The 24,863-nt window shown below is 42.1% G+C and overlaps 1 protein-coding gene across 3 annotated transcripts in view; it reads right to left on the bottom strand.

Moving 5' to 3' along the window:
- F13A1 (coagulation factor XIII A chain) overlaps positions 1-24,863 on the bottom strand; it is a 59,762-nt gene that overhangs the window by 26,291 nt on the left and 8,608 nt on the right. For all 3 annotated transcript variants that reach the window (XM_009678010.2, XM_068931924.1, XM_009678011.2), the window contains 4 exons: positions 15,779-16,030; positions 8,870-8,988; positions 3,126-3,233; positions 260-434 (listed from right to left, as the gene is read on the bottom strand). In XM_009678010.2, coding sequence (XP_009676305.1) covers positions 260-434; positions 3,126-3,233; positions 8,870-8,988; positions 15,779-16,030 — 654 coding nt within the window. The remainder of the gene's footprint in view (positions 1-259; positions 435-3,125; positions 3,234-8,869; positions 8,989-15,778; positions 16,031-24,863) is intronic.

Genomic DNA, 24,863 nt, shown 5'->3' with positions numbered 1-24,863 from the left:
CCTCAAACTTACCCTCTGTGACTCACTGAATACATTTTACTGAATAAATAGTTAACAAATTTGTGTGGAAGAGCAGCCAAACTGAAGGAGATGCCAAAGTTTATTTAAAGCATGTCTATTTTAGCTATGCATTTTTCAGTAGCTCTACTATTTACTGCTGAACATTACAGAGCCAGGAAGTATTTTAGTTAGTTAAACCTGAAAGCTGCATTATGCAAGAATCGCATAGCAGAGTGGAGCTTTTCTCACTAATACTTACATGTGTTGAAGACACCAGCAAAGACCCAGCACTGACCATATCGCACTGGTTGTTTAGAACTGTAATATTCCAAGAGAATGTCCACACTTCCCGTCCAGACTGAAGGCGCAACCCCATAAGTGTAGGTATTGTCCCAGGATCCAGCAATCACACCATTATCATCCCTGGAATTGATCTAAAGACAAAAGAAATGGATATTAGGGATGTCAGAGCCTGAATAATGAAGAACTCTTTAACCTAGCAGACAAAGCTATGATGGGAGAGACCGAATATAGAAAAGTTTAAGCTAGAAATAAGACAAAAATGTTTAATTATGAAGTTAAGAGATGAATAGCACAGCCTTGCTAAGGGCCTTGGTGGATTCTCCATCATTGATTGATTTTAATGAAGGTCAGGCACTTGAAAATAATGATGAAATTAAATCACCACACTGAGTATTCGCATTGCCAGTTTAGTAAGTTTTATTAATGCTAAACATGCTCTGCTAAGTATTTTTAATAAACATGATCACTTATACACTTATAAGCAAGCCTCAGAAACGTTAACCTGGATTCTTTCCCAGTATTGTTTTTCTATCAGCATCCACCCAGAGATTTTAATAAAATCACTCCTGATTTACACTAGATTTACAGTGATCATAGGCCACTGTTATTTTTAGAGTAGAATCTAATTTCTTCAGTCTAGCACACAAGAAAACAAGAAGGAATTTGCTGTGTAAGTTTTCCCTTTGTAACATTATACAAAGTGTGGAGTTTTGCTGACTAACGGCTAAACTGATAGGCATTAATAAGTAATACATCTCCTAGCTGCAATTTGAACCAAACCAGTTGAGGCTGTGCAAAAAGCTCATTCACTCTGTACCTTTTAATTATGTGAAAATGGAACAGCTACATGCTAGCCAAATAAATCACAATTCTCATTTAAAAGCTGGATTAACTACTGTTTTATAATTAGAAAGTCAACTTCCTGTGAACCCTAGGACTGAATAAAGATGGGTATTCAGAGACATAATAAAGGGTTAAGGAGTTATGCCCATCTCACTTCATGTGGGAAACATTCCAAGAAAAGTGGCACTTCAAGGACGGGACAGCATTTTGATCTTTAATCTGTGCTACAGACTATCTCCCAAAGGCTCTCCTGTGGCTGAAAAGAGAGGACAAATAAAATGACTCTGCCTGCCGAGCCAACGTTGGGAAGCCTCAGAAAGGTCCCAGCATGGGGCCACTGGTCCCCTCTGGGAGTGCGTGTTCCTCCCAGACAAGCTCAGTTGTACTGTGTGGCATCCTGGGGGAGAAAGAGAGCCCCAGTCCTCACTCTTTGAGCTTCGTTGCGCTGCTGGCCAGCCACACACCAGCTTCCCACAGGCCAAAACGCTAAGAGTGGATCCAAAGAGGAATGTGGGCAGGATGTAGGCACCTCTTCACCACTCATTCCTGAGGTCCAGATTTCAGATGGTCAGAACTTCCACCCTCCTGCGATCTAACCTTACACATTCCTAAAGTCCACCTGCTCCTGGATTTCCAGTGGTGAACTTCTCCATCTCCCTAAAGTAGTTGAGTGGCTCAAAATCTAACTAATATCTAAGGCCCTTTAGGGTTCATAAAGTATGTTCTTCTGCCGATGGGGCTTTGAGGGTCCTTTCTGGTAGGTGTTCTCTGTCCAAAGCCACCACATGCCCAACACAAAAATACTTGAAGAGACCCTTTCAGTCTAGTTGCCCAGTGATTAATGCAGCAATCCAGGTTGTAAAAGAACCACATTCAATTCTTACCTTTGTCTCAATGGATCTGAAGCCACATTTCTAATGCTTAGGAAGAAAGAACTAACCAGAAAGTTACAGGAAAAACAGAAAGGGGGGGGGGGCTCAACTCTTCTTGCTGAACCTGTTCTATTTAACATGATTTTGTACAAAAATCAGCACATGGCTCTGTCTGAAAGGAGGGAGATCCAGCTTCAATATTATCTAAGACAGAGGGCTCATTCTCTTACAGCCTGGGCAAGTGCTGCAATACGCAGGTTAAAGGCTCATCCATCTTCAGCAACCTTGTTTTGTGGAGGCTGTTTTAGTAACTGGACTCAGAGAAGAGCTAATGACACTAGCTCAATGACTAGGTTACTCCTCTGGGAAGCAGACGGCATGAGCTGAAACCTCCATAAGACAGAGGAGAGGACTGAACCTCCGCCTTCCACAGTCTGGAAAAGTCATCTAGTCTGAATAATAGGGATGGGGCTGCTGTTGTACACACTGCATGATGCCTAGTGCTTAACACCTGGAAAGAATGGAGGTTTGGGAAGCTGCTACCTTACTCTTTGCTTGTGGTTATTTTAGGTGCTTCCATATTGAGTGCAGTGAGTTTTGAGGTTCCCATTTTTAAAAGCAGAGCTCTCCCTTGTTCTCGGAGCCAAGGGGTCTCAGGTGGATGCCTCTGAGCTCAACTAGACCATCAGAGGCTCATAAATCAGACATAGGGACACCCAGCCTTGCAGTGTCTTAAGATCCCTTTGGGGTTAAGCGCTGTTAAGTGTTTTAATTCCTTGTCCCAAGTTGTATCTATGATGCTATCTCACTAGCCATGGAAGAAATAGCTTTATCAGTTATCTCAACTCAGAACACAGTGTCACAAGGAATGCTATAACGCCCAGAACTGCAATGTCTAAAAGTGACTTTCCTACCAGTGAGGTACCACTCTCAGAAAAAGGCAGTGAGCTGACATTAGGATTTCATCCTTAGTGGAATGAGGCCCAAGAGCTCAGAAAGGACAATTGATCTGGCAGATGGTAGTGTGAGCATATCAGGGCATGAGGGTCTTTTAATGGCTTTGAATCAAGCGTCACTTCTGACACATCTTAGGCATCTATTACATACCACTGCAGAGGCAACACGGCAAATTTTGATTGGGTTTCCACGCCCAGAGAGCTCCAGTTCTGCCTTGTCCATCAAGAACAGGCAAGCATCCAGAATGTTTTCTTCAAACTAGATAAAAGGAAATAGAGAGAAAGAGAAACATAGGGAAAGTTGAGTCAGTTTTTATTCTGGAAAGCAAAGATAAAATTATTGTTCATTGTTGTTATAGTAACTGATCAGCTTCAGAATTAGCTGATCTAGTCAGGTCAAATTTCTTTGTTTAAGAATACAGTTTTCTTCTAGAATATTCATCCCTATTTAACCAAAAAGTGAGGCACTGTGAGGGAAAAGAAAGTGTCATTTTCAATTCAGTCTTTGTCTGGGTTCCAGAAGGTTAAAAGGGCAACACAGCCCTTCCAAAAGGACATAAAATTTTACGTGATAACAAGAATATAATAGGAAGATATTATAATAATAACTACAAGAAGCTAGTCGGCTCGCTAAGGACTTAATGTCCTTCACAGATTCCTGACCTGTCAACTTCAGAGGACTTCTCTGACACAGCTAGTGCAATGCTGAGAAGTTGACCAATAAACGGTTTGCTGCAGTTAATTTAAAGAGTTTGTATTTTAAAATCAATTTTAAATATGTTGAAAATTGACAAGCTAAAAGCTGATTGTATGGATTAATCCTGGTTTAGGAAACTTAGACATCAAAAAACGCCAAATGACGTAAACGCTAAAGTAATCTTCTTCAAAAATAGAGTAAAAAGGTACAGTTTCTTCGATCCAGCATGAACAAGCACAGGAATGAATTGAGGGCAGAGGTGCCTAAACAGACCAGAAACCATTGTCACAGAACTTGCCCTGTAATGTATTTCATTTTCCTTAGGAGAAATTGCATAGCAAAGGAAAATTCCTCTGTCCCCTGGAAAATGGTAGGAGAGAGGGAAACGCACATTAATAAAACAAACCTCTTCTGGATATGCTGAAAACACAATGTCATATTAACTTTCTAGGCTGTGATGGAAAGTTTGCTGAGCTCTTCCCCTTACCATGTTACAATAGGAAGGCTTTATGTTTTACATATGCAACCATTTCTGAAAGATACGATTCATACTAACAGGATTTTTGCTCTCACGCTGAGCTGAAAATACAGCTGGGTTGATTTTGTGACTGTCTCCAGCCTGGCTCAAGGCTTCTCAGCAGTTGAGGGTGATCTAAGATTTGCCTCCTGAAGAAAGATGGCCAGAGGCCAGGCCAGGCTGCTGCTTCACAGAGAAGGAGGAGAAAGGGTAAGGCCTGGGAGCCAAAAAGGGAGCCCTGAAGGATTGCAGCTGTGGCTGCTGCTGTGAGGAAGCCAGGAGGGATGCGGTGACCTCCTGGAGAGCCCACACCCCTTGGCCTCTCTCTTATAAGCAGCAGCCAACGTCTGACAAAAGCAAAGATGGCAGAGGTGTCACCATTGTTTCATCCCTCTCGGCCACCTCCTGCCCAAGGAAAGCACTTTTTTTTGCCTTTGCCTAAAAACCTCGTTTTGAACTAGAGCTGACCTGCCACTCACTGCTTAGAGTACTGCCATGAAATGGATCCTCTCCAGCAAGCACACCTTATCATCATCCTGCTCCTTGGCTCTGTCATCCACACATGCATTACATTAATTTCTCCAGAGCTGAAGCTCACTTCTTAGTAACATCTTATTATCTCATTGAGCAAAATTCTTGTTTTTTGGGCAAGTAGGGAAAAAGGGGTCAGTATTTCCCAGGGAAACGACTCCGAGTATTGTATCATCCCTGAGAGGCTGAATAATTGCACAGTGGACTCTCCAGTCCACTCCAGTCATATACGATTTCAATAATCTCAGGTGAACGACTGCATTGTGGAGACCCTGCCTCCTAAGGAAAATCCTCACAACAGATTATGTAAATCTCGGACCCTCATACCCATCCTTCCTGTTTCAAGTTCACTCTTCTTCAGGCCTGGCCTAATGATTTATCACTTTCACCAGGATCAAAATCTGCTTTCTGCACTTCAAGTCATCAGCAGTGTCTAATACTTGAATCAAATCAATAAGAAATTTACCCTGCAAATTAGATCTTTCTCATCTGCAGTTTATGAGACACTGTCAATCTGGCCAGCATGTACAGAAAGAGTAAGGAGAAAAGAAGCTGCTATCAGTCAGTGTTGTTGCCTTCCACCTTAACATTTGCAGAATGACATGAATGCCTGTGAAATCACTGGATTCACAGAAGAAATATAGGAGAAGCTGTTAAACCTAGCTGCCTACAGTAGTGTAGGGGACAAAGTAACCGTAATATAGCCTACAGCTAGTTTGACCCCTCTTCACTGTCTGGTGTTTCACAAAGTCTAAAGCAAACTAAATCAGCTTCCTGTTCTCAATCCTGGTGTGAAAATACTGTCTCTGAGGAGATGGACTAGAAACGTAGCACATGTAAGGCTAAACAACCTTGAAATGTAAGAGGAACCAGAGCAGTGGTAGGCAGCCAGGATATACGAGTGAACTTGAGCAAAGCAGTATAAAGTAGGCATTATCTGCTTGACACAGCTAAAATGAAGGCAAATAAATTAGATTCAGGACCAAGAAACCTTGGCAGAGCCACCTGGAATAGACTGCTAATGGAAAAAAAGGCATAAGAAAATATATAGGCAAAGAGGTTCTGTCTGCACACAAATTCGCGTTGGTCATATAGCAATAGTCAGACTGGTCCTCAGGGGACGTTCTCCTTTCACACTAACCTGTTTCTAATAGACGACCCTTAAAAACCATTCAAATCAAAATAAGAGGGGCTGCACCGCCTTTTGCACCTGCTGAATTAGGGTCATATTTTGTGCAGTCAATTGCAAGCAGATGTGATCTCACTCTGCCTGTGGTCCGATCTGACCAAATGCACATGCCATAAAATTACATTTGCACTGTAGGCTACGAAGCTAATACAGCTCAGCACATGGATATAAGCCAACTCAGGATGGCAATGAGAACTCTGCTGCCCACCTGTTTAATTTTATTTTTCTCACAAAAGAAAGAAGACATGAAATGACCAACATAACATCCAACTTGCGACATTTCTCAACTAGAGAATTCCTCTGTGCCTAGATTTCTTCCAAAGCCAAATTTCCTCTGAATCCCCTTTGGGCTTTCCTGAGTGACTGGCAATTTACACATTCGAGGAAGAAAAGAGTCACAGTCATGTTACAAGGAACACTTCCAGCCTATTCATTACAGCCATGTTTCATCTTGGTCTGTTATTTTTTCTTCCGGGGTCCACTTTTCTTGCCTTCTCTCCTTCTCAAATTGATACCAGTCATTGAAGATGGCAATTGCAAGACACATGTCCCGCTTGTAACCTCGTTTTGAACTGTACTTTTTAATTTACAACCTGAGCTAAAGCTCTCAGCTGTCATTGTTCTAAGAATATTACTGTGCATTAGGAAAAAATAATGGTATCGTTTGCTCTTACCGATTAGTATTTCTGTATATACCCATATACCTTAAAACCCTATGACTATATGTGGCCTAACACTTTTTACTTACACTATTGTACATGGCTATATGCATACATACAGTACACATACACGTATGATGTACCCGTAACATGAGTCTTGCTGCTAGCACTTATATCCACTCACAGAAATGTTCGTAGTCCTTAACAGCCAGGATTGCTGACTTCCCTCAGAATATGAGTTAGATGCATGTTTTTAATGGCTGGGAATTGGCTGAGTAAGATCAGGAGCAGCATGTCCTCCGTCTAACTGAAAGTGGGGGAACTAGAAGGAGGCTTGTTTCTCCATTGCTCTGCATTTTGGGATATCTGCTACACTCATAATGGTCCTATTAAAACTCTTGGCTTGTGGTCCCCTTAGATGTACCTGCCACACTCAGTTTGCACACGGACAAGTGATAACAAAAGGTGCACAACAGCATGGGGGGAAATTAGGCCCTCCAAGTGCAGACAAAATTGGAATGAAAGCACATAACAAAGGGATATGGAACAGCGATTCTAGACAGAACTATCTCCTAATAAAAACAAATAGATAATGCAGTTTATCAAGGGAAGGTTGGTTTTTGTGTCAGCAACGTGCCAAATTTGGAGAATATAAGCACCTCAGTCCGTGCCACCACAGGCCATACATTTAATGTGGTAAGGCATAAACCCATCAGCTGGTTTAAGCAGCACCTTCCACCTCCAGCCACTCATCTGCTCTGTCTCTCTCTCCCCCTTACCTCTGTCAGAGAATGAATCCCAAATCTAAGAACTGAGCAAGCTGAAAAATAGCCCAGCAAGAAAAAATCAAGGAGATATTTATTCAGCTATGTTAGCTTTCCAGTCTGATTCATGCATTGCTGCACAAAGACTTGCACGGGGAAGAAAGGGCCAGGAGGGGACATTTTTGGTCAACCTGAACACACACCCAGCTTTGGCCTCAAGATATGGTTCCACCTCCCTTTATCTCAGAGGCACCTCCAGCTTATGGAATTGCCCCCTCCCCACCTCACTCCCCCCCATCTTATTTAAGGGTCATTTTTAGCTCCAACAGTTTCACAGTCAGAGCCCACAAACAACTGTGCTGACGCAACCAAAGGAAGGGTGCAGATGCAGGAACTCCCTAAGGCAGTTGCTGCTGCAGGGAAAAAGATGAAATTGTACCCTTAAATAAAGAAACAAGATAGATGTGAGTTCAAAGAGCTCTCCAGGGCAAGCACACTAGCAATCTATCCAGCACAAGGTTTAAGATTGTCTCTAGCTGAGGGACAGAAAGTAAAGCAAGAAGGTCCACTCTGAGAGACCATGTCTGGGAGGTGCAGTGAAAACTGGATGGATCCATTACCATAGCACTAAGAGAATACCTCAGCACTTTCTTAATTACTCTGTTGTGCAAAAACAATAGGTGAGATGAGCTCAGTCCAACAGTGGCCCATTGGTGTCCCCCTTAACGATGGTTAGGGTGACCTTAGAGAATTTTGATATTGCTCTTAAATGCCTGTTTGTTTCCCATTCCCACACAACAGCTTAACTGTTTCATCCCATAGGGATTTTCAGGCTGTTTAGTGCTTAGAAATAGATTGCTGTAACATGGGCAAGCAGCAAGTGTTTGATGTTGTTGAAGGCAGCAAATCTAGGCACATCAACGCTGCTCTCCAGCCTGATGGGGCAAGTTTCCCAGCAGGCTGCAGAAGGCCGCTGGAGCCTGAGGGCATCAAGTCCAGACAGCGCAGGGAAAAATTCCACCCTCTGTCACTGTGGTGAGGAAATTTCAAACTGTGGGACTAAATCAGTTTGTCACAGGAACCCTGTGACAACCTGACCCACAAGAAGATGGGAATTATTTCTGCCAAACTGCTAGAACTAAAAAGAAGAGTCAAAAAGGAATATAGTCTATTGCTGGGAAGAAATAAATCTCTCCCCTTTCACCAAACAGGTTTGGTCCTGAAGAAGCAATAATGTGGCAGCAGAAGTACTGCTGCATTGTGGAAACATCAGCTAATGAACATAACTTTCAACAGGTAGCCTCTTAGTATCTGAAATGTGCCCCTAAAACAAGATCTTTAAATATTAGATATTATGAAATTTTTTTTTGGATTAGGTATATACTGACTTCATACAATTTTAAAATTATGCCCCTTGTGTGTCTCAAGTAGACATCAATAATTTACTCCAGAGCCCACAGTCTCAACCACAGTCTGATATCAATTAAATTCACTTGCTGTCCTACTGGGAACAGCCAGAGAAATTCTAAATAGCTCACCTGACCATAACTCCAGCTTCTTAATTTTATATCGTTGATGTCTCCATGGAAAATCACACCAACATCATTCAGGACATATTCTTCCCTTTCCTTCTCATCATCCAGAAATACGGCATCCTCTGCGTCAGTTTGTCCAAAAGAAACATTAACACAGCCACTTAGTTTTCATACGGGACAGATTAAAAACTTAGCATCTAATACAGTCATCTTTAATGAAAAGTGCCCTACATCCACGAAACAAACCATTTTTTTCTTCAACACAGTACAAATATAAACAGATAATGACCTCAGTTAGAAATACGACACATGGCTTAAAGGCATGCGTGATGCAAAAATGCTGACAAGTTGTGGCTATTTTCTCGGGATCTGAAAAGCATGATTAAAATGTCACATCTTATCAAGGACTTTATGATTACTGTGTACCGCTGATTTAAAAGTTGGCGCACCGTGCATAATTCTGCATCCGTACAAACAGATCAAAGAACAATTCCAAGCCCATTAATGGAAAACAACTCAAGACAAGAGATTTAAAGAAAAATTTGTAGTGCATTAAGAAATGGAATACAGTTTTAATAGTGTATTAACAGAAGGGTTTGATTGCTATTTGTATTTGAAAATTATTGAATGTACTGCATCTCCGCCGTGCAGCTTGACTGACGAGCTAATATAAGGTGATATTTGACTGTCCAAGTGAAAACTGGAATAAATTGAAGGGATCATCAAAATATATACAAAGGATGTATCCTAAATTTGTCTTGTATCAGTTAAGGTACTCACAGGTACGTACGAAGCAGATTGTGATTTTGTGACACTAAAATGAAGTCGAGGATTTCTCCTCTGTGCCAGTGCTAATATTCTGAGACTAAGAGATACAGCTCAACATGTAATAGTTTGTGAATTAATTAATTTGGGGAAATCAGTAATGTGGCGCCAGATAACAAATTAAAGGGAAGCAATAACCTGTGACAGTGCGATACAGGCAAGTATGAAACTACCACTCACCAACTACCATAGTGGATTTCTTCAGCACCCCACTACAAATCGGTAGAGGGTCATTTCACTTTTAAAAGCCTATTGATTTACTCTGTGTTGTTGAAATGCAAATCAGATCTATGCTTCCTTGTAAACCTCATCTTCAAAAGCTTCTTTGTGTGCCTGTAGAACTGCAGTTTGGATGGAAATAAGGATAAAACCTGCACCCTCTTAAAAATCAATGGCCAAACTCACACTGATTTCAGCTAAGTTGGGGTTTTATCCGTCTATACACCTGACTATGCCAGAAGTTTTATCTTCTCTGCAGATATATTAATATTAATAAATCTATACATACAGTAGGGATTATGCATCAATATATAACACAGAACCTCTACACTGGAGGGCAACGGAATGATATGAGAGGCCTTCGTTGCCTCTCATTGATCAGGACTTTCCCTTGTACTTTTGCCAGTGTTGCTTTGCAGCCTAAATAGTTCTTTTCCCTCAGCGTGACTGATTTTGCTGACTGAATTGCTGACTCGGATACCCCAGTTTTTCTTCTCTCCTCTTTTTTCCTCCCAGTGCTCCTGGGACAGCCACATTCAACTTTATTTAATCCAGCTGCTAATGGGCTGCTACTTCAGCACTTTCTGGTTCTCTCTCTCCCTTCCACATAGGCCAGCAGCCAGGCATGTACCATGGCAGAGCCTGGTTCCTGCAAGTAGATGGAGTAAGGCAGGCAGGGAATATCAACTGATGTTTTTATTTTCCTGACATTTTGGGAAACCTTTTTGTTTGTTTGTTTCCATCTTCAGAAAGTTTTGTAGCATTCCAACTACCAGGGAAGTGCTTAGGTAGGGGCACAAGACTACATCAGAGAGAGAGTAAATGGAGAAGCAGCAGGTTTTACTTGTTTTTTCCTAAGGCATGTGGGTTTGAGACCCACTTTTGAATTCTATAGAGTGGTGGTATTCACTCCACTTCTAACAGCTGGTTATAAAGAGGTTTATAAACCTATTACTACCTATGACCTTGTCAACCTGCATTCAGTTCCAAAGTGTAGGATAATGGGTTTATCAGAGGCTACCAGGTGACAGAGAGAGTGGTAAAACCTGAGAGTGAATCAAAAAGCTGCAGTGATTTATGCCAGCAAGGCATAATCTTATACTTAGGTGAGGTCTAAAGTTCCAGTTCTGAGGAAATTCTGCATGACATTCTGCCAAAAACATTGTAGATTTTACAGGTCGTGTAGGTTCTGTTTGATAAGGATGGATATGCATAATCTGATGACTGAGCAACCATAAATATTTACTCATTGAGTTTTGGACTTTATTAAAGTACATCTGTACAAATAGGTACAGAGAGCACATTCAAAGGAAGAGAACTTACACCTCCTGTGTGGTTATGCATTCAGTGGAGGGCATGCACGTGCTTTCCTGACAGCTGTTGTTCTCTTTCAGGGATTAAAAATATCAATACTGATCTGGTTGATATCAACAGAGATGCTTATGTTATTTCAAGACTGCATGATCTTTGCTAAATTAGATGAAAATTGATTAAGTTCTCTGTCAATTATTTTTAAATATTTGTGTTTTTTGATAACACAAAAAGGGCCTCTGTGTTTCACAGAGAAACCAGTTGCTTTGATTTTTGACAGCTTTCACTACCCCTGAGACTGTTTAGAAGAAAACACAAGGCATTTGTGACTGCTTTGATGCTAAGCATGCTGTACGTAGTACAACTCCTAATTATTTTGTGCAAGTGGAGACTCACATCTGACAAACAGAAGAATTTCATGGCAATATGCTGGGTTTGTTTGTTCTTTCTCCCCAGCAGTTTAAGGTTTTTTTACTCACTTGTTTTATCCTGGGAGATTACTAAGACACTAGCAATGCTACAAAGAAGCAAACTAGCCTCTATGCTTCTGTGTTTGAAGATGGGTAAGGTAAAAATATATTTCGTGAGAAGACAGTATTGCAGGTAAGGAAACCCACTGCACACAGGCTCCTTGTAAAAGTGGTAAGAAGCCCTTTCCCTCTGGCGATGTGAGCAGGGGACAGGAAGGGCATAAGGGTCCTTCCCCAGTACAGGGGGAAGTGGGCAAGCCCTTCCCCAGCACAGCCACTAGCCAGAGCTGGAAACATTTCCTCATGCACACAGTGACTGCTGAGCATGGCACCACCTGGGGATGCAAAGGTGGAGGCATCAGGCTTATCCAGCGCACCCAGCCTCCCTTGACTGCGCTTCCTCGGGAGCTGAGGAGCCTGAGCAGCATGCCTGGGCTTCACTGGAGCAAGAGAGCTCGCAGGGCTCTTGCTGAGAGGGTGCAGCACCGTGGCAAGCGTGGACCTGCAACAGTTAAGTTCAGATATCTACAAAATCCACTCCTCTTAGGATCAAGCTCAGTATGCTTCTCTGCAACTGTTAGCGTTTATCTACATTAATGTAGCAGGAGTGTAAAGCTCTGTGTGAATATTACCCATGTGCAATCTATGACATAAGAGATCAAACGTAAGCTTTTGCTACAAACGCCAGAAAATGTTATTGGACCGATATCTCATAAGAGGAGGCTAAAATCAACCCCATGCTAATAATCATCGAACTAGAACAGGACTTTTGAAGGATATAAGGTAAAGAAATAGGCAACTGCATCTATAAAGATGCAATATATTTAATAGTTTAAATATAATGCACTTCGCAAAAGACTTGGGTGAATGAAATGCATGCCTTCTCAGCCCATGGAGTCTGCAACTTATCAGACACAATATGCATCTCTATTTACGAGAAAGCCATTAAGGTTAATAGTGAGAGACACAGTGCGTTCCCAAGCAGAAAGCTGCTGAGGCACAGCACCTCTTCAGAAAAACCTCACAGTATCCAGATCAAAGGAGATATCCTCTTCTTTCATGTAGTCCAGCATCACTAAAAGTTCAGTTAAATTTTAAGAACTTATCCTCAACCACGTGCAGTTTGTATCTTCTGTTTCAGAACTGAAGAGGGCTCTGCATGCCCAAAAGCACATCTGTTTTTCCCTGCTGTATCAGGTGGCTGAAGAAAGGATGCTTATAGGCTTTATCTCACATATTAACGAATGCAAATTTCACCTGAGTATCTGAAATCTCAGTCCGCTAGCATACTGAATTCTGCTGTACCCAAATGGGAAGGGCAGATGCATATCTCCTTGCAGGATCAGGTCCTGCAGCTGGATCTGTAAAGTCGTCCTGGTGATAAGCCTGAAATGTAGCTCAAGGGGTTACACTATATAAAAAATCCAACGATTTTGGAAGCAAGCTAAAGCAACTAGTCAGTTTAGCCTAATTGGTAAATTATGCAGACTTTTGTGAAACAGCAGGAAAAAACGCATCTGTGATTGGGAAAATACGTCAAAACAGAACTATAGTATGAAAAGGAGTAACGAGAAAGGGCACAAATGCCTCTGTCTTAAAGAAAAGCTCATACAGACACATTGATGTTTCTTGAAAATGATGAGTCGAAAAGCTGCAGAAGACACTGACAGAGCTGGTTCTCTGCTCACTGCAATAACAATCCCCATTCATTCCTGGCATCAGCCTTCTCTCTTTTTAATGAGGCATTTCACTCAGACTTTTCTGCTTAGCTATTAACCCAGCAAACAAGTCCAAGAGATTTTCAAACTATTGCTTTCTGTGCACTTTAACTGCCTGAATTTTTATACTCTTTTGCCATTCCACTGAACAACCTTTTCCAGCCAGGGGATAAAGTGTGCAGAAATGCTGCCCTTGGTTTTCTAACACAAAAGGGAAAAGCAGATATAAGAAATAATTAGTCCAAACTACCTAGGAGTAAAAGTAGGGGCAAGAAGTAAATCCAAATGAAATTATGTCCTGGGATGTGCAGAAAATGAAAATTGTGGTCGTCAGCAAGGGACAGGATTGGAAATCATTGAGACACACCTGAAATAAGCTGCAGACAAAACCAGGGTCATCTGGGGGTAACCCAGAAAGTCCTGCCCTAGGCCTTGGGGCCACAAAGTGGATCTTTACTTCCCATAGACTCTTTTGCTTTCTTGTCGCAGAGCCTTTCTGGCAGCCTTGCTGATGGCTGCTGCTGAAGACAACTGCAGCACACCTTGTGCCCTGCTAGTGTGCTCCCACACTGTGACTTTAACTTTGTTTGCTTTTGGCCATATTCAGCACAGGTATGAAGGAAGGAGTGTATATGAAAACAAGGCACTCATGTGCCATGAGCAGCTGTATATCAGTTAGCAAACAGTATTGGTGGGGGAAGGAGATGGGAAGAAGAGACTGCTTTTCCCCTTCCCACCCTCTGGCTAGCCCCCCGAATCAGCTCTTTTGTTGTCACACCATGGTGGAGTAGCCAACTCCCCTACAATCACCACAACCGTACCTTTATTCCAAATTACAGTTGCATGCAGCCCCCCCCCCCGGTTTGTTGTATGCTAGTTATGAGGTAAATTGAGGCAACTTAAGAAGGTTTTTCAGTGGGGCTTACCTCAGAGTAGGCCTCTGCAGAGTCACCACACTGGCTAACAAACCGGCAGTTGAGACTTCCAGGACTAAAACCAAGGGATGCTATACCATGATGCAGAGAACTGCACCTCCCTTGCTGGAGCTATGACAGGCTGATGCATTTACAAACCTTAAGCAGCTTTGTCTGCTCAACAGTAGGTCACACGCACTCTCTTTTCTGTGGCCTGGACTCCTCTCTTCCTATTTCACATTATTCCCTTCTCCCAGAAAAACTCTTAGCATTCTTTTCTAAGGTGCTTTCCAAAGTATCTCACAACATTGTAGCACCCTGGACCCTGCCTTTCCCTCCTGTTCCCACTTAACTAACTCTGCTTTACTCAGCATTAACATATATCTTCCTAAATAATGCATAAGCTAATCACTGCTTATATTCCCTTGGACCAGGGGCAAGTAATGAACTCAGCACAAATCATTCGATGTACTGACAGGAGTAGCAGAGTAATGGACTATTAATAATGCTCAAGTTACTGATCCCACAGTAAGATGACCCTTGTTTAGTATGGGTTTATTTTATACAAATATTGTGGGAAAAACATTGTAGCTCCCATGAAGGAAGGGTAGCAGGAAGATATTAAAGTTAGCTGGTGACCTAAATATGTAGCAGTGCATATGCCAGACCTGGAGTCTTACAAGTATCCGAGTCCTGGGATCCAGGGAGATTAAAAAAAGAAAAATTGTTCTTCAACCCAATGGATTAAAAAAGGCACATTTGCAAAATGTCCTATTCCTTGCAAAGGCCAGGACAGCTGGTAATTAGTCAGCCCTAAAGAACAAGTCTCACGTAGAAGCAAGGCACCACGAATCATGCTGCACTGGATTGACTGTATCTAACCTGTGCAGGAGCAGCAGTTCCCACTGAGTTCCTGCAGGCATTTAGACTGCAGCTGTTTGATCCTGAAGTGTGGCAATCAATGATGCAACTCAATAGAAAATCTGTCAGTATGGGGGACTGCCGCATCCTGCCCCACACTGAATCCTGGAGAAAAAACATGCCTGTATTGACTTGTCAGTTTAAGTAAGGCACACACAGGCAGGCAGAAGGCTCAGACTGATACCTACTAAAGTCAGAGCAAAGCCTTGGGGTATGTTTACTACGAGAAATGGAGCAGTGCCGTGCTTCCTAACTGGCAAACACAGACTTGGCTGTATATAACTGCAGAACGCAACTAGAGCAGAGGCATAGGCCCGCAGAGTTGAGCTCCACTCACAGGGCTATTCTCAAGCCTATAAGACTTGCCTCCTGGCACATTAAGGTGGACCTAACTACATCGTTTCCAGACACAAACTAGCTTGCTTCCAATCACCTCAGTACCAAGCTTCCCTTCCTGGATTACCCCATGCCTCCCAAAAACCAATGAGCCTGGCAGCAGAAAGCGTGAACCTTTGACTCTCATAAGGTACTTACGCTGGCACCAAGGATTGAAGAGGATGTAAGTATCGGTTTCTGAGTTTCTCTGTGTTCGGAGGATGCCAAAGGGAGTCCAGACTGCAATGTACAGGCGAAACTTTCCAGCAATGCAGGTGGCAGACGACATGATGGACAGGCGAATGGAGTTGTTCTCCTTGTGAGTAATCTTGGCTCCCCACTCCCCAGGTTTCAGCTCATCACCTAGGAGGACTGGGATGTAAGTGCCTTTGTTTTGCTGTGGATAGCGGCCTGGAAAGAGAGGGGGATAATTCCATGAGTAGATTCACCTTGTTTTAACTGTCTCTTCATTTCCTGGTAGCCTTCTGTTCCTTCATCTGTTTTCAACTGAGATGGCAAGTTCCAGTGGGCAGAGACCAGCTCCTTTAGACTTTCACATAGTGCCTGGTCACTTGGCAAAACTGCCACATAAAAATGTTCATAATACCTCTTAGCAGGCAGCCTGTGCAGACAGCTTGCACCCATCTAGCTCCAGTAAGCTTTAAAGCTCAGGCTAGGAGTGTAGCCATGGCAGTGCGAGTACGGGCTGTCCCCAGCTTTCCCTGGATCAGATCTGTTCATCCATCATACTGCACTCCGGTTTGCTCCTTATCTTTGTGTATAGCTACACAAGTAAGTGTGTAAGTGTGACTGAGAGCCCCTTCCCAAGTTCAGATTCATTGACCACCCTCTTTGTTAACATGCAAGCAGCTGCTCGGGCATGGACATCGGCTGAGGGCTTTGGATGAGCCCTCACTGCACTACTGAGTTGACAAGCAGAGACCAAGCCCTCCTCCACACTAGTGAACACAGATGGGGCTCAGAAAATACAAGTCAGTCTGCCAGCGGATACCCAAAGCTTACTTCTTCCCAAGCACCTCATGGACTGAGTTGGAATCAACACCTGGAGTATAAATGAGTGCATCTGGGCTAGATAGCCAAACTCTTTGTAAGCAATGGATCCTAAAGTATGACACATCTACAAAGTACCACACATGATGTTCTATTTTACAGTAAAACAAACCACACTCTGTAAAAGCTTACTTTTCTCTGCCAACGGTAACAAGCACCTAGATGGATAGGCTACATGTAAACTTGTACACTGACAGGTTTTAAAGTTAGCTGAGAACGATTCCACCCTTTCAGCCTGAGGTAGAGCCAAATTCTATCTGGAATCTGAGCAGCAGCGTAGACAAAATATACACTTGTGAGAAGGCTGAGTTCCTTATATTATTCTCAAACATATTCACTTCATATTTTAGGCTGAAAGTCAGACTCTTTCACAGACAGGGAAATGAAAAGCACAGAGGCAGACAGAGACAGACCTCTATATTTTTCATTTCTACTATTTAAGAACTTCAAAATTAAATGTACAAAGTCATTGATTGTCTGCTTGCGTATTTTTATACAGCTGATGCACAGATAATCCCAGATTTGAGCACTGCTACATTTTGGGAAAGGACAACTCCAGTTTTGAATCAGAAGGTTGCAAGCTGCCATGACCTCTGTGTTTCTAAGAAATCTGAGGCTACTGTGCTTCATCCAACAGGTTATTCGGGGCACATAAATAGTCCATTTTGCCCTGAAGGCCAGGGATGCTGTAACTCATGAAACCTATTCAGACTAGTGAGGCACGCAACATAAGGAAGAGACCTACAGAAGAAGAAAGGATTAGCATGAGAGAGCAAAAACAATAGAAAACACTAGAAGATAAAGCACTGGACACTTCAAAAATAAGCCATCAAAGGAAAGACAGTCTAGAGAGAAGAGCCTATAGAGGTAACAAAGACAAGAGTCTTGTGCCTGCTCACAATTGGGATCTGAGAGCTGAACATGCTCCTGTGCTTTGTAGTGGAACTAGGTATGACCCAGCTTGCCTCTGCAGTTGATATTTTGCTGCTAGTTTTGATATAATTGTTTTTATTTAAAAAAACAGTCCACGCAAACAAAGTGGCAGAACAAACCAAGTAATTGAACCAACACCTTTGAAAACCACTGACAAGCGCTACCTTTTAAAATATCTTCCTTACCTCTCTCAGAAAGGGGGAGGGAGGGAGAGATTAGTATTTTAATGTGATTGTGAATTGACTTTATCATCCTCATCTCTACACATCAGTGCAGGAGCCCGTTAGAGATGGCGGGAGCTGTGCTGTGGAGGAGGACTCCGCACCACTATGCAAAGCCATGCAAACAGACTTTGCAAACAGAAGCACATGCACTGGTAACAGGCAGGCTACAGAATCACCCTCCAGTAAATCTGCTTATAGGAACTAAACAGGATCCCAAAGAGACCGTGGGGTCTTTGTAAGGCATGTTTATTAAAACACCCTCACCTGCACCTCACCTCACCTGGCTCAGCAGAGAATCACGCCTGTAGTATTCCTGCCTTTCTGTGGCCCCAGCATGCAACACCTCATTTGCCTTTCCAAACAAAAACGATCCCTCTTGCATGTGAGGCTACAGGACACCCTAATCTGTTTGTCACATAACACGGGAGCACTTGTAGCTCTTACTAGTAAATAGAAGTCAATGCTGTTTGCTCCTAACAGGCGAGGAGGGCTCTGGCTGCTTTGCCAGCCTTGCACTAACAGTCCCATAAATCCTGAACCCATGAGGAAGGCTAGGAAAACAGGCAGAGTCCTCAAGAGCACAGGGAACAGTTTCCAACATTTTATGTGAAGAGAGGACAGGTTTCCCAATCTTCTGAAATGAAAACAGAAATACAAATGAAAGAGCAAGGAAATTGTTACTTTTGACAGAAGCTTGCAGAGCTGATTTGTAATCACACATCTAGACACCTGGCAGCACCAGCCACACTAGTCTCATATACACACATCTGTTGTCTTGATACTAGAGCACTATAAAGCTGAGTAACTCTGGCATTACATACTAAGGTTGCTGGCAAAAGAATCCTTATGTAGGTTCAGTACTGAGTTTATCAACAGTGAAGGGTAGTCCTTTCAAGATGGCTTGAATATTTGCCTTATTAATTTCATTTACTCCTTAAGCGCACATTTCTAGCTGCAGTTGAAAATGAAGGGTCAATTTTGGCTTGTAGTTGGGATCTTTAGTGTCAGGCCTTTCTCAGAAGGGATTATATGCTGTGCTGACTGAATCTCTGGGTGATACTCTCTAAGGAAGAAGATTCAATATTATCTAAAGACTCATTACCAAAATCTGTGAATGTCTGGCAAAGCACTCTCTGCAGGCTCTCTGGTGCTAACCCAACCTACAGAGAGAGGTAGGAGGATGTGTTTGGGTGCATGTGAGGACCAGGAGTCACGTAGCGAAGGTGAACTCTTATACTGATAAGAGGGCTCCTCTGCCAGCATCAACTGGCTCAGATCCTTCTTGCTCTGATTTGCTCCAGGAGTTGGCAGCGTGAACCATGTTCTGCAGCCAGTTCTTTGTGGTTGCCTCACTCCTTGATGCTCAAGTGTGTTTTGGGTGTAGGAAGTCTTGGCCCTCAGTCTTGGGCGAGATTATACATGAGGACATTTCACAAGAAATTTCTCTATGAAAGACAAAGTAGTTGTATGACATCACACTCTTGGGATGTCCCTATCCAACACTGCTAAGTATCCACCACTGCTATTCTTTCCAAATTGCTAATAGGAGATCAGGCTTTACTCAAATGACACTCTTCCTCTTCCCCTACTTATTCACCTTCAAGTTGATGTCTCCATTTACTTTAGTTTTTCCCTTGTTCCCTAGCAGACATATACATTCCCATATGTGTGTGTGTGTGCATGTGTACTATTCAGCCGTTGTTGAATTAGCTGCTGAGCTGCTACCACAGGAAGTAGAGGGAGTGATGAGTGTTTTTGGGCAGGTCCTACATAAATCAGTACCTGTTTTACTTTTCCCTTTTGCAGGGAAAAGGGGGGAATTTGCTAGAACAGAGATAAGCGATGTAGTTAACTTCAAAGGACGTTTCCTTCCTGATGGAAGCAGGATACTTCAGAACAGAGGGAGATGAACAAAGCTATTTCTCAGTACTCTCTTTAGGAACCTTCATTAGAAGATTTTAAAGGAGTGTGTGAAGCTGGCTCCCTTTGCGACATGCATTATACACAGTTAGGTTAATAATTTTCCTGTTGGGTTCATTTTTCTTTACCTAGACAGACTCTTTCACACACAGGGTAAATAATTTATTTCCAAGCCAGCCCTAGAAATATAATAGTTGTGACAGGCTGATAAATAAGTTGGAGGTGGAGGCCACAGTACAGTAGCTGTGTAGCAGAGGCAAGCCTTATTGTAGCAAACAGCGTGGGGATGGGTGTTAGCATACTGGGACTATGCCTTATTAATGACTATCAATAACTTTAGCAAACATCTGGAAGGGAAGGGAGAGGAAAGGGAGTGAAGGGAAGGGAGAAGAAGGGAAGGGAACTGTAATAAAATCTCAAACAATCAAAGCAAACGAGGGAGAAACAAATCTTTGTAAAAAATAGTACTGTCTTTAAGCCACTGCTTTAATTTCACATCTGGTTCCTTCCCATCCTCAAATTTCTTTGCCTTCAGAAGTGTTGCATACAAACATGGAGTGCAGGACACACAAATATCTTCAAATGATTTTTTGCTCATGGCTCCAGTTAGGAATCCATAACATCTGACCACACTGTCCCAGGAGTGAATGTTACTAGTACTTCACAGCTGTAGAAAACACATTGGCGTCATACATTTCAGCTAGGAAACAATGCTAGGAAAGCTCTTAAAAAATCAAGATGCCATCAGCAACTTTCTCCAAGGTGCAGAACTTGTCTTGACATCCCATCTAAGACGCTGGGGGAAAATCTCATGTCCCTGCTACTCCATTAGCTAGCCGCCCACCCCCATCCCAGTGCTGCTGAGGAGAAACAGGGACAGCGCGGGTAGCAATACTTCCCACAAAGGCAGATTTGCTGCTTCATAGAAGGAATAACACCCCAAACCCCTGGAACAACTCAAAATCCCAACACTGCCTTTAAAACAGGGAAAGGCCATGGGCACTGTAGGATGGCATAAAGAGCCCCACTGATTCTGCGGGGCCTGACTCAGATCCCTATTTCTTTAGTTTTACTCGGGTGGCCCCACTGACTTTAGCTGTGAATGTGGTGTCCTCTAAATAAGCCATATGGAACAAGATCCAACATTTTTTTACTCTTAGCTGTTTTCGTATGTATTCATATGTGTAATTTCATAGCTATTCCTCTGGAGCAGTCCTGGGAAGACTGTAAAAAAGGAGCAGTAATTTTCTGCTCTCATCTCAGGCCAAAAGCCTATGATTAGAAATCAGGCAGTATATATGGGTGGGTATGTGGGTGTGCACGCATGCACATGTGTGGAAAGATGATAGTAGCCTAAAGGATGGGGATTTATGATCATTCCAGAAGTATAACAATGAATAAAAGGTTTATAATAATATTTAGGGCTAGACCAATATATATGGATTTATGAGGCCATTCAAGGAAAGTACCAATAAACAATTTATGAGGGTATATAAAAATATATCATTACAGTAAGGATGCACCATATAAACTCATCAGTTGCTTTAGGATTTACAGCCATGTATAGGAAACTACTGTCAAAAGTATAATGGAAGGCTACATAAGCCTATCCAATCATACATCCCCTTTTCTAGAGAAATCACTGCTTGTAGAGCAGTGACTGGTGAAACTTTGTGGCACTCAGGCTAACTGGCTGCCAGGTGTGAGATGCACACTAGGACAGGCTCCCTACAGAGCCTCAAGCTGTAGAAACCAAGAACAGCACAAAGAGTCCTCTTTACCAAGAGGCCCAAGAAAATCTTGCCCCATATTGACCTCGGGTAGTCAAGGGGAGTTCAAGACAGCTGAAGAATTCACTGATTTGTCCAGGCTCCCTGGAGCCTCAAGCAGACGGCAGTTGTTTCACCCCAGCTAGCCTTGTGGGAAACTCAATGTAAGAACATTATCTACACTTCTCTTGTGGCTCTTTTATCTCATCCCCAGAAAAATAAAAATAAGTATGTGTCAAGGGGTAATGTTCACCTTTTCTCATTAAACCCAGGAAGTGGGCTGTGAGAAAGGAAATACGACATGATGGAACAACTCTCAAACCATAGGTACCGAGGCAGGGCTGCAGTCCAATACAAGAACTGGACTAATATCCCATCATTCCTTATGAGTGGAGATTTTTCCATGTGGATTTTTGATCCATTCATTTTTTTTTTCATACTTTAGCAGACAAGAAGAGTCCTAATTTAATGAAACAATATGTGCAAAACAATTATAATTTACATGTTAGCATTTCAGACAGTGTCATTGATGATTAATTCACAGAAAAGTCTGATAAAGTGAAAAGGACTTTAGTCACAAGGCTCCTTCTCAGGAGAGTGTCACTAAAAGTGAATTTCAAGAGATTGAGGTGAATTATTTATATTAAACAATTATTCCATTAATTCTACTCTGCATGTGAATGGTATCTAAATGGACTGTGGTTTTTACAAAACCATTGTTAACTAAATGTATTCCATGAGCGTCTGAGACCAAATTTCACATGACACATTGGTCACAGGAAGCATTTGTCCTAGGTCCTCTTGATTCATTATCAATAGAAGGATTAAGCAATCTCTACTTGCTTCATTAATCATCCTTTTAATGATGCAAAAGAAGCAAAAATAGGAGCAAAAAAAGGAACTAAAATGAAATTTTAGGGAATAAAGGAAATAGAATACCTCCGAACACACACAGGACCAAGTCATTACCACTGTCATATTTTCAGAAGCAGAATTAGTCTTTAATGGATAAAAAGTCTGTGATGGATTAACGTCAATGCTGGGAAATTTCCAGTGCTGGGAACTAATCATTTCTGAATAGCTTCATATTCTGCTGCTGTCTAAACAGCCTTCATTATAGGAATGACCCTGCAGAAATAGATGTTGAATTTTCTTAGCTCCAGCTGAACTCCCTGGGAGCCAAGGCCAGCTGCCCCACCAAAAGATTCTTCATATCTTATGAGAAAAGCACCTCAAAACATCCAAAAGTCTCATCCCAAAAGATTCTACATCTCATGTACAGCCTGCTCAAGATTATTTAAGGTAATCTCTGCATCCCTGGATATACTCAAAACTTGCCCACAGGACAAGGCTCTGAGCAACCTGAGCTAACTGGACCTTCTTTGAGCAAGAGGTTGGCCAGGGGACCTCTGGACGTCTCCTCAACCTAAATTATTCTACAATTCTATTCTAGTGTTTGAAATCCACTCCTTTAGTGCTCAGAGAGCTCCTTGGAAAGGTCATTTTACAATCACCTTCAAACATTTCTTAATGCTCATCACTTTAAACTCTTCAGTTCAGCACTTTCTAAGGAGGTACCCTTTAGAATATTATACCCTAATGTTTTCTGACACTGTGAGACAAGCTGCATCTGCTGTACTGCTGTTGTCTAAACCATTCCTTTAGGTATAGCATCCATATGACAGCACCAAAGAGTAGGATTCATCTCCATGGTCTTTAGTGATCTTAAAGTCAGAGCCTGGTCTATGGGAGAGAGTCAGTGGAGGAGGACAAACGCCTCCAGAGGAGAAATCATCCAATTTTAAGGGAGCAGGTGCCTGCCTCCTTCCTCTGCTTACAGAGGCAGCCTAGACAACAGCTTTTAGACTGGACTCTGGTTTTTAGGCAACTGGCATTACAGGAACTGAATGCCTACTCTTCAGGCATAAACACATTAAAAATGGGATGTAGCTTGGCCACCTTTCCCTATGACAAAGGTTGAGAACACTGAACCCTTCAGCACTGAGAACTTTTTCCTAAGTATGACAGAGAAATCTCCTTCTCCCCTTCAGGGCATCAAACATTACACTTGCCACTAAAAAGACAAGTAGTAAGAGTCAAGCAGATCATCTCTGAATGATTTAATCCCAGCTCCCTAAATGATTTCCTTCTCCTTTGTGGACTGATTTTGTTTTGCTTTCTGTTGCTAGCCTATATTTGTTCCTTTGGGAACAAAAATACTATGTTTTCACCACATGTGTTTAAAGAGAAACTTTTGGGGAGCACTGAGTATTAAGCAAGTCCTAGAAGAGGTGCCCGAACATCTGCGCTCCCAGTTCAATCTCCGTGAGCTCATTTCCTTACAGGAAGGTGACAGTGCTCATAGAAGGAGACCGTTAAAAAGCAAGAGAGCGCAACAGCGTTGTATAATATCCTGTATATGTAGCACTTTACATCAGCTGATTCCCAAGCACCACACATAAGACATCAAAATTAATGTTCCCATTTCACAGAAAGGACAGTAGCAGTGAAGAACAGGGAGGGGAAGAGAAGTCTACCATAGCCTCAGGGCTGACTGCAAAATCATCATTCTGAACTGAGTTTGTTGCAAAGCCTCTCCTGGCTCAGACTAGGTTTAACCCCATTCCTACTGAATCTGAGGATGAAGGGATTTTTATCTATTCTTAGGGATTCAAGGAGCAGGCTGTGGATAGGGGATGTGTTAGGAAAGAGCAACAGGAGAATAAGTGTTTAGATTGTCCAAATGGACTTCGCAATGTCAAAAGAAATGTTAAGTTTCTTTTTCCAATACACACTATCTGATTAAAACAAATGCAAATATCACACAATGCAATAAAAAACAAATGTTCCATTTTCCCTTTCTTGATACAGCTGCTTGTTTTAAACATATAAAGATTAAGGGAACAGTCTTGAATTTAATTAAATCCCAAAAGAACTAATGATATCTACGCATATTAAAATTTTAAAGGCTGTTGTGCCTGTTCAGCCAATCATTCATCGAACTGTCATAATATGCCTCCCAACCTTAATTTAAATTAGAAAGAAGAGATCCGTGAAAAAAATGTGCAGACAGTAACCTTTTCACTGTGCATATGTTTAGGAGATGAACGCCCATCTAGCTTTAAAAGGCAACAAATCTAATAAATGGCCACATCATCATAATTCAACAGTGGAAAAAAATCAATGTTACAAATTTTGGAACTGCATCTCTCAGGAAAGTAAATTAAAACATCAATTCAAGCCTATTCTAAAGAGTTTTTAACAGGAACATTGATGTCTTAACACAGACACTCTGAGATCAGTCCAGATAAACTAGGCCTTAGCCAG

The sequence above is a fragment of the Struthio camelus genome, chromosome 2 (genome assembly GCF_040807025.1).
Source record: "Struthio camelus isolate bStrCam1 chromosome 2, bStrCam1.hap1, whole genome shotgun sequence".
Lineage (NCBI taxonomy): Eukaryota > Metazoa > Chordata > Aves > Struthioniformes > Struthionidae > Struthio > Struthio camelus.
Note: the sequence above shows the minus strand (reverse complement) of the source record. Positions and strands in the feature narration are given on the sequence as shown.